Here is a 15,504-nt window from a genome sequence, read left to right as displayed (position 1 = left end):
CTAGTCAATCACCTGACTTCAATCCAACTGAACATTTGTGGAAAGAAGTAAAGAAAAGGGTTCACCAGAGGGCACCAAAGAATATTCCAGATTTAAAGACAATCTGTGCAGAGGAATGGGCCAAAATCACACCTGAGCAGTGTGGGCCATTAGTTCAAACATACAAGAAGCTTCTGGAAGCTGTCATTGCAAACAAAGGCTTCTCCACTAAGTATTAGATGAGTCTCAGTTAGCGTCTTCAATACTTTTTTCCTGTGTTATCGCACATTTTTTGCTCAAAACAGAAAAGAAAGCATTAAAAAGCGTTAAAAATCTACCAAAGTGTGCAGAAAAGACTTCTTATCCTAATTCTCTCTCCGATAAACAGATCAGACCACCAAGCAGGAACTAGATTGTGGTGTTTTGATTTGACCATTTTTCACCTTTCTTCGACCGCAGAAAATCGTTACATGCATCCATTTTCTCCGAGCACAATCCTCCACTTTCAGGCCTGCAGCTACACAACGCAAACATACATATCCACCAGTGGACAGACGATCAAGAGAAGACATGACCGGAGTGGGAGGCAGACATGTGACGGACTGTTCCTCTGTTTCTGTGTTTGTGTGTGTGTGTGTGTGCAGGATCACGGCGTAGAGAACGGTGGAGGCAGCCAGGTGCTGTCGGAGTGTGAAGACTTCAAACAGGAGCAGTCTCGGATCAGCCGGCTGGAGAGACAGGCTCAAGACTTCCTCAATGCTGTGTTCCACAGAAAAGGTAGCGCACGAAATCACAGTCAGCTGTTTCATTTCCCAGTTTCAGCTTCTTTTCAGATAATAAACATCTGTTAAAAACAGTTACTGAACATTTCGTTTTGGTTTAAGAGAGTTTGTGAGGTTCCCGATTAAAAGGAAATGCTCTACCTACAATATTTTACTGTCCAAAATGTTCACCATAGAGTTTGATCTCTTGAGTAAAAATTAGCTCACGAGTTGAGGAAACTGGATCCTACAAAAGTCAGAATCTTGGTGAGTAGTGCTAAAAGCAGCTCTGTGCACTTCAGATCTGAAGGGGACCGGGGGTTGAGCCCTGAGGGACACCAAATCAAAATTTCTCAGGGCTAAAACTTTGTTATACTCTGTCAAATCTGTCCGAGTTAAAGAAATACTTATCCTAAGATCTTTTCTGCTTCACGGCTTTTACATGAAACTTTCAACAATTTTGTTCTGAAAAAGTTAATTTTACTGTTACATTTAAATGACTATTGGAATAAAATGACTTAATGATTATAGCTCAATAAGTTTGTCATAAACTCCAAGCCTCTCTCAGACCAGATCAGCATGATCAACTTCAAAACCAAGTCAAACTTTGCACTTTTGTCAGTGTTTTTAAGGCAAGGAGGCTAAAATGTGCATTAGACGTCTCATTATAACACAAATAGTCACAGAGGTTTCCTTATTATTAATCGTAGAGCTCTTGGGCCTAAAAGCGGTGTTTTACTTCAACCTTCATCAAGTTAAAGAATCTGAATCCTACAGAAGTCAGAGCCTTGGTGAACAGTCTAATAATTTGTCTGTGTGGTTTAGATCGAAAGGGGACCGAGGGTTGAGCCCTGAGGTACACCAAATCAAAATTTCTCAGGGTTAAAAATCTTAACACTTTGTCAAATCTCTTGAAGTTTGAAAAAAATACTTTTATTAAAACCTTTTGTTCTGGTTAACCAGGAGACTAAAGTTGCATCATGGTTGAGTGAACCAAAAAGTGTTAACGAGAAACTTTTACTATCTATTGTAATAAACGACTTTGAGAAACAAATGTTTCTCAGATTAGAGCTCAGTGAGTTTGTCATAAACTCCAAGGCTCTCTCAGACCAGATCAGCATGATCAACCTCAAAGCCAAGTCAAACTTTGACTCATGTCAGTGTTTTTAAGGGGAAGAGGCTAAAACCTGCATTAAACACACAAATGTTTCCCTTATAGTTAAACGTGGAGCTCTGGGGCCTACAGACGGTGTTTTACTTCAACCTTTGTGAAGTCAGAGAATCTGAATCCTACAAAAGTTGAGGACCTTGGGGAAAAGTCTTATAAAGGGCACAAATCCCCATCCTGGTGTTTGAACTTGAACGTCTCTTGAACAATTTTGACAGTCTGTGCAGTTTGGATCGTAAGGGGACCGAGGATCGATCCCTGAGGGACTCCGAATGGAACTTTGTCAAAGCTTAAAATCTGGAACAAAGGCGTTCATACCCTCCAGGTAGACCCTAAATTGGTTAAAATCTGGGCCAGAGAGGCCGACCCACTTTCCCGACCTGTGGCATCATTACTTTGAGAGGCCATGAGGGAAACTCGACAAGGTTACTTCAGACGGTGGTTTGAGGTAGAGCTGAGGCGTGACGGTGAGGGAACAAATGGTAGCTAACAACATGAAAACTGGGGCTTTAAATGTTGAGAGACCAACATTAAGCAACAAATCTAACGGCTTCATACAAACTTATGTCAACCTTAAGGGTCTGAAGCTCAGATCCTCTTATTGACCAACAACTCAGAGAGTTTAAATGCAAGTGGGAACAGGAAACCGCTCCCCCCAGCAGGAAGTCTTGACCCAGATAACTGATGGACTGTAAAAAGCAAAAACTAAGTCGGTGTTTATCTCTTATTTTTTAGTAAAATTCATCTCACTGAGCCAAATTTCTCTTAAAATCCAGAAAAAAGGCTTATTTCAAGACAAAAAAAATAACACCTGAATTGCTTGTAAAGGGTACAAAATCAAGAATTTGGAAAAATGTATCAGTTTTATTTTTTTTAAATAAATCATTTCTTTTTCTTAAGAAACTAGTTTTTATACCCCAACATTTTTATGCTCTTTACAGGAAATTCAGGAATAATTTTTTCAATCTTTTTAATATGTCAAAACAATGGAGTTTGGTGAATTTGGCTCATTTCAAGTTTAATAAGACTGCTTCCTTTAACAATAAGGTATAAACACTTTTGTAGATTTCATTTTTTGCAGTGTAACAGTTTTTAGGGCCCTTAAAATTTAAGGCGTGTCTTGATTGTCAGACAATGTTCAGAACATAACTGCTCATCATCTCTAATTTGCCACAAAAGTAAAAAATTAACTGACTATTTCTTAGTTATGGTGTAAGTTATTATCTAGATCAAGGGGCTGCAACCTCAGCTCACCTGGATTAAAGTCATTCAGGAGCCACAAAATCTATTTGAGCTTCACAATAAAAACTTTAAAGTGGATAAAGTTCTAGACAAAGTCATAATTTAGTAAATTATTTAGTAAATTATCATCTTGAATTTGTGAAATTGTTTGTGAGGTCTAAGTTTTTTATTTTCAATACATTTCCAAATATTTGAAGATTTTTCAAATTTTTAAAAAAATAGCAAAAAACAACTTGTTTTTCTTTTTTTTTTCAAGAGCACCATGTTAAAAAAATTGGCAAAAATCACATTGTTTTAAAATTTCCAAATTCCAGAAAAATTAAAAATTTAGCAAAAATTCCAATAAAAATGCGAAAAAGTGAAAAAATTGTCAAAATTAAAAAAAAAATTAGAATAAAATAAATTCCTAAAAAAAATCAAAATTTCAAAGAATAGCAAAACAATTTGTTTTTTATTTAAAAAAAAATGTATTTTTTTTAAGAATGGCAAAAAAATACATTGTTTTAAAATTTCAAAATTTTGCAAGAATTTTAAAAATGTTGCAAAAATTCCAAAAAAAATGAAAAGTGGAAAAAAAACTGTCAAAATAAAAAAAAATACTAAATTAATTCTTAAAAAATTCAAAACTTTGGAAGAATACTGTTGCATGATTTTATTCAGTGTCAGTGTCTTTAATCATCAATACCCTCTGTAGGAAAATTAAAAATTCTTTATTTTTTATAAAAATTTTCTAAAGTCACAAGGAGCCACTGCAAAGGAGTCAAAGAGCTGCATGAGGCCCCAGAGCCACAGGTTGAAGACCTTTGCTCTGTTATGAATGGATGGACGTCTTTAGCTGCAGCTCAGACTTTCATCCTGGTGCTTGTTCCTACATGCACTGTCAGCTCCGATGCACGGCTTAAATCAGCACCTATTCAAAGTCAGAGGACGTGCTGAGTTGTGATAATTCCCTCCAAACTGGGAGAGTATCGTGTTCAGTCCTGAGGCCGGCAGCTCTTCAGTGTCAGAGGAGCGCTGAGCTGGAGACGGGGGCTCGTGTTGTGCTTTTTCCAGGAGGGCAGGAGGGAGGAAGCAGATGTCTGTCCAATCAATGCTCGGCCCCAATCAATCCGGCTTCACTGGCACAGGCCGAGCCGCCCGTGGAGCTGCCATATATAGAAAGACAAAGAGTCACACAGGCAGACGCTCTCACACAGCCTCTCCTACAGTAACGCAGCTGTCAGCGCTCCGTCAGGAACAGGAGCAGAGTTAAAACAAGCATCCAGGAATCAGGCTGAGGAATGTGTCATTATGTAACGCTGATGAACAGCCCTACATACCACACAGCTCTGTGTGCGCTTTAAAAAACACACACGCTACAACAAGAGCGTGAGCTTCCTGTTTTTAACACAACTCAAGCTCTGTGTAGGAAAGAGAAAGTCACGTCTGACGGAGCATCTCAGACGCTGAGCTGTCCGACAGAGGAAGCATGATGGATCTGAGAACTTCACGGTTTAATCAGCTGATTCAAAACTCAGTAGACTTTCTAACCTGAAGCAGAGGAAACTCTGTTTGTTTTGTTTTATTTGAATTTTACTGCTTTTAAGTAACTGACATCAAATGTGATTTGCAAATAAGGCACAAGACTTACAATCATCAGTTGAAACATGCATTTTTTAAAATAAGGAATAGTTATAAAACTGGACACATGCTTTAATTATTCCCCTACAAATGAATGCTGTATTTACAATATTTTACAAAGATTAGGCTTTTTTAATACAGCGACTTTCTGCCTACAAATCAGGCAATCTGCTGTGGGATTAATTTCTGTAAAAAAGTACTTATGTTCCAAACTATTTTTAAACTTTCTCTTGTCAGAGTGCTTCTGTCTCATACGCTCCATCCCAACCATGACCCTGCATCCTCAACTCTCTGGTCATAGACTGATGGGACTAGCGCCACCCTACTCCCAATGTAACACAGTGTTAATTTGTGGCCAGGAGAGGAAATGCATGCCACAATAAATGAATAATGAATGAGAAGTTCAGGCTGGTTGCAGTGGGAAAATAATAATAAAATTTCAAACATAGGCAGTGGGCCAACTTTGGTCCCATGGCCCCAAATTGGACAGCCCTGGTTTAGATTTCAAAGCAAATAGGATTAAAAAAAAAAAACCTGATGGTATTAAAGCTTTTAAAGGTGCTACTTATTGATTCAGTCATCCACAAAAATCTATTTAATATGAAAATGCTGACACGCAATTAATTGTGATTAATCCCAATAAACCGCGATTAATCGCGAGAAATCACAATAATTGATAACAAAGCCTCTAATTCAATGAAATACTCTTTTAATGAAGTCCCTTATTGATTGAGGAATCCAGAAAATCCATTTGATTTGAAAATGCTGATATGCGATAAATTGTGATTAATTGCGATAAATTGCGATTAATCCTGATTAATTGTGCTGAATTGCAATTAATCTGGATTAATTATAATTGGTTGATTACCAAGCCTCTGATGAATTGAAATACTCTTTTAATGAAGTCCCTCATTGATTCAGACATCCATAAAACCCATTTGATTTGAAAATGCTGATATGCCATTTTTGCGATTAACCGTGATTAATTGTGATTAAATGATTACAAAGCCTCTGATTAAATGCAATACTCTTTTAATGAATCACTTAATTCATTCAGACATTCCTTAAAACTGATTTGATTTTGAAATGCTGATGTGCGATTAATTGTGATTAATCGCGATAAATTGCAATTAATTGCAATTAACAGTGATTCATTGATTGCAAAGCCTCTAATTAAATGCAGTACTTTTTTGGTGAAGTCCCTTATTGATTTAGACATCCATAAAAACCCGTTTGATTTTAAAATGCTCATAAGTGATTAATTATTAATTGCAATAAATTGTGATTACTCGCAATTAATTTGCGACTAGTTAGGATTTGAGATTGTGAAAATTTGATTACAAAGCCTCTAACTCCCTTGGTGAAGTCCTTTTTTAACACAGACATCCATGAAAATCCATTTTAATCAAAAATGTTGATACACGAATTATTTATTGTGATTAATTGTGATTAACTGTGATTAATTTCAATTAATCACGATTAATTGCGATAAATTGATTACAACGGCTCTTATGAATTGAATTACTCTTTTAATGAAGTTCCTCCAGTAGCATGCACGTAGAACCAACCTGTGAAAAGATAAAACTAAAAATGGACTGAAGCCATTTCTATAAAAAGAGCCACAGGTACGAGGAGAGAAGGCGAAATGTGCAACATTAGATAGAATTTGAGATTGAAGTCAACTGAGTGCCAACTTTTCTCTTATATATTTGGTTGGAAAAGAATAAAACTGATGTGAAATTTAAGGTCAACACGTTGCACACTCCCTGAGAAATTTTCTTTACTGTCCGTCTCAGGCTGAACACCAGATTTCTGTTTCCTCTTTAACCAGCACCTCTCTGACTGCAGCACAGTATAGATCCAAAAGGCCCAGAGCACAGACGTATATGATACAATGAATACACACACCAAGTTTGAATAGACGTGTGAAAACATGCCGAGCAGCAGCCGAGCTTCCTCTCTCTGGGTGGATTCAGAATTCCTCAACTACTCAAGGAAACGTTTCTAAAATGAGACCATTACAGCTGGAAAACCACTTTGTTGGATCTGATGCAGCGGGCCCAGACCCCTAAAGTGTCTTTGTTGTAGCAGAGCCAGCCCAGTTGTGTAACTTCTCAGAGCCCGTGGCGTTACACAACCTTTCCCTCGGAGAGACGGCACACACAGGTTTCCCCTGGAGACTTCCAAAGTGGCAGCTCCGAACCTGCTCCTGTCGAAAGGAGCCGCATAATGAGGGCACGCTAAACCCACTTCCAGGGTTCCTTCACATTTCAGGCCTGTTTGAGTGCAGCCGAGCAGCCGAGCGGGCGAAAGGCCACGCGCTGTGTCTGCTCGCTAACCGAGTGAATCTGTTAATTGCTGCTGGGTCTCTGACAGGACACAGATTTACAGGACGCTGTTTAATCTCTGTTATTGCTATGTCAACAACATCATTTCAGTGGCAGGGATTACAATGTGAGATGCTTAGGTGGAGCAAAGAAGTCAAATAACATTAACAAAGGATTAGGCTTTCTACTGCAAACAACAAACAGCAGCAGCACCTGTGCACACGCTGTGGCGCCTGCCGTACACACCGAGTCACAGCCTCCTAAACTCTGCTGCTTCAAATACAAACTGGTTTCACACGCTGCTCTACTTTGTTACTGAGTGAATTTGAAAAGCGTGATCTGAACTTGAATTTAATGATCTGAAACTGAATTTAATCCTCCTGAAAAATCAACTTTCATTTCATCGTCAGAGGCGTGATTGTAATTTTGAGATTCGAGCAAACCTGATTCTTCAGGAGGAAAAAAATTTAGCAAGTGCTGAGAACTGCTTCAAGTTGGATTGGCCACAGGTGCTGCCACCTAGTGCCAGAAGAAGAAGTGCCTCTCTCTCTTTTTTAGATAATGCAGCCAGAACAAACCTATTAATTCAACCAGGAGAGACTTAGGCTCCATTTATTCGACAATGTTTGACCCCAGAACGCTAATGTGTTGGCATTGCAGTTAACCAATACATCCACCAGAGGGAGCAGCCCAGAGTTAAACGTTTATGACGACGAAACTCAAAAACAAACATGGCTACTGTGGAGGAGCTATTGATAATGTACCACAGCATTGTGGGATGCGGTGGTCGGTGAGGCAGTTAAATGCATCGCTAAAGTTCCTCCATTGTTATTTCTTCTTTGTGTCTCACTAAAGCCGTGTATCGAGTAGCAACACTGCCCCCACGGTTTGCGGTGGTACTGCTCTGTATCTGTAAGCTTCATGTTAACCGGCAGAAATAAAAAGTGTTGTTTTAGTCAGCGATGACTAGGGATGTGTACCTTTCACATATGAAATGATAAGGTACCAATGCCCGGTACCTGACAATCGATACTCAACGGTACCAATTTTCGGTACTTTTTTGTGCTTATTTGTTAAAAAATATACGTTTGTTTAAAAATTTTATTTAATTTTTTTCAATTAGCCATATCTATTCTTTAATATATAACTTATTATATATATTTACTTATTTGGTAAAAAAATTACATTTGTTTAAAAATTTCATTTTATTTTTTTCAATTAGACATATTTATTCTTTAATATATAACCTTGTAATGCTGTGTTCATGTCCAGCATGGAAAATTGCCTACTCTTCCACTCCCTCGTACTCGCAAAGACGCATTTAGGTACCTAAACATGGTACCTTTTAATTTTTCGTGAATCGGTACCCGATACTTTTGACAGATTTCGGTGGGTACCTATAAAAGTACCTAATTCGATACCCATCCCCAGCAATGACAATGTCAAATTATTATTATTTTTTTTTTCATGACAATAACAAGATGGCAACGAGCTACACATGGCTCATTGACGAGTAAAACATGAGGAGATGATTGTGAGTTTTCGTTGACAGGATGAGACTAGAGTTCTCATTCTTTAAACACTAAATTCAAGCTGTAGGCTGTGGCTCTTGGTCTCTGACTGGTTGGCCACCTGTCTCACCAAGTTCTGACTGTCACAGAGCTACAGGTGTTTTGGAGGAAAGAGTGACCGTGCTAACTAGAGGTTTCAGCTGAAAATGTCAGTGATGGTCGGCTTCTTTATCCAACCTCAGTTAACCAGAAAGAAGAGCTTTGGATTTGATTGGTGCAGGTCGAGAAGTTACAATAAAATACGTAACAATACCAAACATCAGGATATATCTCCCTCTCTTTCAATATTTCACAATAAGGTGCTTTGAGGAAACTAAAGAACACTGTTATTGTGATCATAGACTGTTTTTAAGAAATCAACCTAGTCTCTATGACATCACCAATTTGTTTCTGCTGGAGAGTTTTGAAGCCTATCGTCAGAGGCTCCTGTATTGGAAATGCTGAACTCGGCGTAGCTTCGAAGTTACGGCCTCTTTAAGACACAACAGAAACAAAGAAACAGTTTAACTAGTGGAACAAGAAGCAGAGACTTCAAGCACAGAACTACTACTTCAGACGAGATCAAGATGTCACCAGAAGTCTGGGATCCTCGAGGAGCTGCAGGCTGTTTGCCAGCAAAGAATCAAAAGTTCAAACCTTCATGTAAAGTTCAGCTCATCAGTAGTTTTCTCCTCACATTTACTTTCTGTTATTTATTTATCCTCATCTCATGTGGTAAAGAGCAAACAACCCTTTCAAAAAGCAGGGTGCATGCTGGGAAAGTGTACCTGCTGCTCTTTTCCTTTGCATTGCCCTGACCCGTCTCATTAGGCGGGATTAAGCAGAATCTGTATGATTTTGGGATTATTCCAGCATAGCTGCAGGATTAGATTTTCAGTCTGATGCATTGTTTGAAGGATTTGAGGCTGGACTCATTGGCATGCATGATTGAGTTCAAATGATATAGCTGCTGCCGCAGAGATAAGTGCAGCTGACTTATCTGGGACAGCGCCAGATTAATGCATTATTAAGCAAAGTGTCGTCACTGGCTGTTTTTGCTGGGAGGGAATTAACCAATGAGATCGGTGACGGAGTGTGATGAGGGTTTGTTTTATCACAGCAGGGGGCGATGGAAAGTTTGGGTTGATCTGCTCGGGCTCGTGCGGCTCAGCTGGGACTTGTTGCGCTTTGATGAAGTCGTATTTAATTTTTAATTTAATGAATTTCACTGCAGAGGATTCTTCATTTACAAACCAAGCCTCAGTCTGTTTTACTGAGCGCGTCTGAAGCCTGAAACTCATTTCTGACTCATCTGTGCTCACATTTGAGCTGTCTTCAGCTCTGTTTCCAGAGAATGACCGTATTTGTCTTTGTCTTATTTCAATAGAAATGGGGTTTTTGTCTTAATTTCAGGAGAAAATTTATTTTTCTAAGACTCAATCTGAGAGAAAAAATGAGATCTGAATTGCTGTTACAAGTAAAATAAAATCTGCCAATGGAACAAGAGAAAAGTTACTGACAAGCAAATTTTCGAGCAATTTTTGTCATTTTTGTCTTTAAATAACTTGAAACAAGACAAATTTCTGGGCTGATCAGTTGAATGTGGCTCATATTAAGCCTAAAAAGACATTTTTTACTTAAAATAAGACAAAAACACTCGATAAGATTTTAGTTTTTTTGCAGTTTATGGAAGGAAGAGCCCATGTTGTGCCTTAAAATTGGCTTAAAATGATTAAAATTCATCCTAAAAAAAACCCACAGAGGATAAGAGCCACACTTAAAGAAGAAAACTAGAAAGGTAAATTCATGAGATCAGAGAAAGACCAATCTGTGAATATCTGTCTAACTTTACTGAAGTTCTTGACAAAGCCTCAGTTTTTAGGACTAAACACTTTATTCAACTGAAACCAACATCGCAATGTAACAGGATGCAATATTTAAACAGAAAGGCAACTAATAAAAAAAGAGTTACATGTACACAGACCTGGAGGATTAAAGTAACTTGTTCTTGTTTTTCCTTAAAACAGGCAAAAGTCAATCCGCTGTTTTTTTAGGGAGAGTTTGTTTGTCTGTGAACAACATAACTCAAAAACTAACAAACAGATCCTGATTCAATTTTCAGGAAATGTTCAAAATAGGATGAGGAAGAAGTGATTAAATTTTGGAGGTGATCTGGATCACCGTCTGGATCCAGGACTTTTTTAGAGGATTGTGAGGATTGTAACCTCATCCAAAATAAGTGATGCAAAACAAATATTTGATCCAGCGAGATGTTAGGGAATGCGTGTCTACGAAATACATGACACAGCGCTGTTGATGACGGTGTTTAAAGCTATGTATGCTATAAACTTTCCTTTCATCATCACTGATTAAAGCAGCTCGTTAAATGCTCTGAAATACGTCCAATGAAAGGCAGAAGTGGAGTTAAAGTCAGAGATCTCTGCTGTATGGTTTTTACGTCTGAAAAGGTTTGTTCGTCTGATTTCCCAGTGTCAGACTGATGAAACAGAAGTGACTCTACCAGAATAAATAAAGAGCAAACACTGAAAGCTGAGCAGCTGGACGCCGTGTAAATAATCTGCTCTTAACTCTGATATCATGGCTGCTCTGGCTGTGGTCGCCATGCTGGATTAGATGATGGTGGTGGTGTGTGATTTTGGATTATTCCAGCACAGCCTCAGGATTAGATTTCAGGATGATAAACTGTAAACATTCCTGGAGTCCAGCAGCTGACGTGTTTGTCCCTCTCCTCCTGTTTCTCCGCAGACCTCCCAAGTTTCTCAGAACCTCACATTCCTCTAGTGGCTCGTGAGATCATGCAGCGAATGATCCGCCAGTTCGCTGCCGAATATACCTCAAAAACTACTCAGGACGACTCGCCCCTGCCCAACGGCACCATGAAGGACCAAAGCCTGCCGAGAGCGGCGTCTCTGGCCCAGGCCCCCGGCTCCCCGCCTGGGCCCCTGCCCGCGCCCAGCTCCCCTCCATCGTCTGCCTCCTCCTCTCCGTCCCCCACCCCAGGCCTCAGCCCCACCTCAGCTGCCGCCGCCGCCTCAGCACCCGCCTGCAGCAACGGTACGGGAGCCACCAACGGGGGCGGAGCGGGAGGGACGGTTGTTGCCTCTGCACAGAACCCCGTCCTCAGCAAGCTCCTCATGGCCGACCAGGACGGTCCGCTGGACCTCTCCGTCAAGAAGGCCGCTGACGACCCGGAGCCCACGCAGCAAGGTGAGGCCAACGAAATCTGACATCACAAAACACTGAGGATGTACCACTCCATGTTTCAGAAACAGGTTAAATTTGGTCTCAGAGCACACAGACAGAGAGTGTTTGGTCCGTTTCTCTTTGTGAAAACCCTGAGGTGACTAAACCAGGACAACCACCGTGTCAGAGACAGATCATTCAGGAGACAGTCTGTACAAATACAGTCACACACTGTTCAGCTAAGGTCAGAGCTCGATCCTCAGGTCACAGCACAGGATTCTCCTAGTCCAAGAGTCTTCAACCTGCAGCTCCTTGACTCCTGTGCTGTGGCTCCTTGTAGCTTTAAAGCAATGTTATTGAAATAAAGATGATGATGAATCTGAAAGAAAATACAGATTTTTTTTAAGTAATAAGCTAAACATTATAATCAAAATATGTTCTCAAATTTAAGGATTGTTTCATTGAAAAAACTTATTTAATTTCAATCTTACATATTTGTTCAAATTTGAAAAACTTATTTTTGACAAATTTTAAAAATCTCCAAGTTATTTAAAAATGTCTGTACGGTTGTTATTTTTTTTAAATTAATTTTTTCAAGATTTTTTTAAAAAAAATTGTTTTGAAATTATTATTTTTTTGACGTTTTTTTTTGGGGTGATTAAGAAAAAATAGATTTTTGGAGCTTTTGCTCATTTTATTTTATCTTTTTTATATTTTTGCAATAAATTATTTTTAAAATTAATCGATTTTTGAAATTACTTTTTTCAAAATTATTAAATTGTTGCAAATTTTTAAATTTCAAAATGTTTGAATTTTTTTTAAATCTTTGCAGTTTTTTAAAGCAATTTTTTTGACAATTTTTTGCAGATTAGGAAAAAAATACTTTTTTGGAGGTTTTGCAAATTTTTGAAATTTTTGCAAATTTATTTTATCTTTTTTTAATTTTTGCAACAAAATCCATTTTTTAAAAAAGCAGCAAATTAATTTTTGAAATCCTTTTTTTTTCAAATTTAAACAATTGTTGCAAATTTTTGAAATTTCAAAATGTTTGGAATTTTTTCACATTTTTGCAAAATTTATTAATTTCCTTTTATTTAATTCTCAAATTTTTGCCTCTTATCAGACAAATTACACAACAATATTAAAATAGGCCCTGGGAACATAAATGGACTTCTCTTTGTTTGATCTTTATTGACAAACAGGATGCTGAAAAACAGTTTTGATTGATTTGTTTTTATTCAAAAAGGAAAAAACTGTAAACAAACTGTTTTTTCTGAGGCGTAGCTTTTTTACTCCAACAGACGGATGAAGCAGGTGAAAAAAGTGACAAAATGAAGTGTTCACTATTTAATACCGTGGATCCAGGTCTGTCATCGGTTTATTTGAGGCTCTGGGGAAAAGAAAAGCTTAGAAATTTAGTAAAAACAGCCCAAGCATGGAGGAAAGAAGCTAAATGAGAGTAAAAACCTGGTAACGCAGCGTTTAGCCGCCTCTGTGGGAGCGAACAGGTGACGGTGACACAGCAGGTGATGAGACAGAGACGTTTCATCACCTTGTCTTTGTTAGAGGACAGAGCACCTGCAGCTTCATTCCCCGCTCACAGAGACACATTCACCACGTGCTGATTGGTCTGCGAACAGATCGCTGAGCGGCCTCGTCTTTGGGATTGAGCCTCCGCAGCACCGCGCTGATCTCTGAAATGTAGCTCAGGGCTCAATCTGCGTTTAATCAAAGTAAACCAGCAGGGGGTCTGAGTTCCCATCAACGGACGGATGGGAACCACGGCTCACTTCTCTCTCTTCATGTGTTTTTTTTTTTAACCTCAGCCGCAGTGTGAGCGCTCACACACTGTAATCCCAGCTTTTTAGAATCTGCTTACTGTAAGCCTCCTTAATTTTAACAAAAAAGATTTAGGCAGTTACATCCTCCCCCACACACACACACACGTAGAGAAAACACCTTTCAGACTAAATTTCCTCTGATAATCCATAAAGCTGTATCATATACACACACACACACACGCACACACTCCTTTAAATGACACCCCAAAAAAACACTGATAAACCAAGAGTTTCTGTGCTTTTTTTATTCAAAATTGTCTTAATATGAGACATATTTACCTGAAAAGTCCATTAAAATGTATTTTTTCAAGATACTAAAAGACAAAAACAATGCCTGAATTTCTCGTTTCAAGAAACATGACACTGTTTTCTAACCCTATCAGAAGATTTTTTTTTTTTTAACAATAAAGGCGTCATTTTTGTCCTTTAAAACCCTGGGCTAATTTTATTTTTTCTGGAGTTGTCAAGTGAACCTGACTCAGAATAAGTCTAATCAGACAGTTTTACTCAAAATAAGACAAAAGAACTAAGAACAAATAAGGTTTGAAAGTTTGTTGTATTACTTTGAGGAAAAATTTGTTAAATTAGACTTAATATGACCCCATTCATCTGAAAACTCCAGAAAGACGTCTTAACCTCAGTAATTAAAAAAATGACGCCTGAATTGTTTGAAAAGGGTCAAAAAAAATAAGAATAAAAAAAACTTTAATTTATTTGTCAAAAAATGTTTCCTGCTCCACTGAGAAGGCCATTTTTAAGGAATTCAGGTGTTATTTTTGTGCTCAATTATCCTGAAATAAGACATTTTTTCCCATTTTAAAATGTTTGCAATTTTTTGTTTATTATTTTTGGACATTTTTTTCAGATTCAAAAAATGACACATTTATGAAGGTTTTGCAAATTTTTAAAAATTGTAAAAATTTTATTATTTTTAATCTGCAAATTTTTGCAAACATTTCATTTTTTCTTTTTTTTTTTTTTAAAAAAAGCAATTGTTTTGAAATGTCAGTTTTGGGATTTTTTTTCAAATTTATAAAATTGTTGCAAATTGTTGAAATTTTAAAATGTTTGGAATTTTTTGATTCACAAATTTTTTACAATTTTTTTAATTTGATTTTTAAATAAAGACTTACATGTGAGTCTTTTAAGGCAGTTTTACTCAAATTAAGACAGAAAAACAGGCTTTAACTTTAGTTTCTTCAGAGTTACTCACAGCACATCAGCAAAGGCAGCAACAAGTGAACAAAAAAAGTCTAAAAGTCAGTCACATGACCCTGAAACACGCAGCAAGGAGTCAGCTCAGGATGTCTTGATCGACGATCACCTGACGATCATTGGACCTTGGAGGATTTAAGAACAGCACCAAAACAAAGATGAGGAACAAACACTGATGTTTGAGGTTGAAGTGAAAAATTGGGAAGCTAACATTAGCTCTGACTCCAGCCCAGCTCCAAACAGCTGTCAGACAAAGTTAGCGATTAGCTTCCAAAGCAGGTTGAGCATTCAGCTGCTTAAGAGGGAGCGAACAGAGCCGAGTGAATCCTGGAGTTCAGCGGGTTCACACAAACTCCAGCTCCTGTGTGGCTGTTTGTCCGCTCATAGATCAGGGTCAGGTTAGTTTGGAGGTTTGGGAGCTTCAAGAAAAGGAAACCTTCAAAGATAAGATCGAGTCTTTCTTTACTCTGCTGCTGAAACAGCTTTTGTTTACCTTCTCTTAGTCTTCACCCTTAAGATCAGTAAAGGCAGCAGTGTCCAAAAAGGGGGCACCGAAATCAACACAAACAGGAGTTTTAACTTCATTAAGGTCCCAAC

At 38.2% G+C, this 15,504-nt stretch overlaps 1 protein-coding gene across 1 annotated transcript in view; it reads left to right on the top strand.

Moving 5' to 3' along the window:
• lcor (ligand dependent nuclear receptor corepressor) overlaps positions 1 to 15,504 on the top strand; it is a 123,338-nt gene that overhangs the window by 87,459 nt on the left and 20,375 nt on the right. The window contains exons 4-5 of the mRNA XM_074686017.1: positions 624 to 756; positions 11,414 to 11,875. Of these exons, the coding sequence (XP_074542118.1) occupies positions 624 to 756; positions 11,414 to 11,875 (595 nt within the window). The remainder of the gene's footprint in view (positions 1 to 623; positions 757 to 11,413; positions 11,876 to 15,504) is intronic.

The sequence above is a fragment of the Halichoeres trimaculatus genome, unplaced genomic scaffold, assembly GCF_033239565.1.
Source record: "Halichoeres trimaculatus isolate MK-OKI-2021-1 unplaced genomic scaffold, fHalTri1.1 fHalTri1_scaffold_2, whole genome shotgun sequence".
NCBI classification, from domain to species: domain Eukaryota; kingdom Metazoa; phylum Chordata; class Actinopteri; order Labriformes; family Labridae; genus Halichoeres; species Halichoeres trimaculatus.
This window is presented reverse-complemented; position numbering and strand designations above follow the sequence as displayed.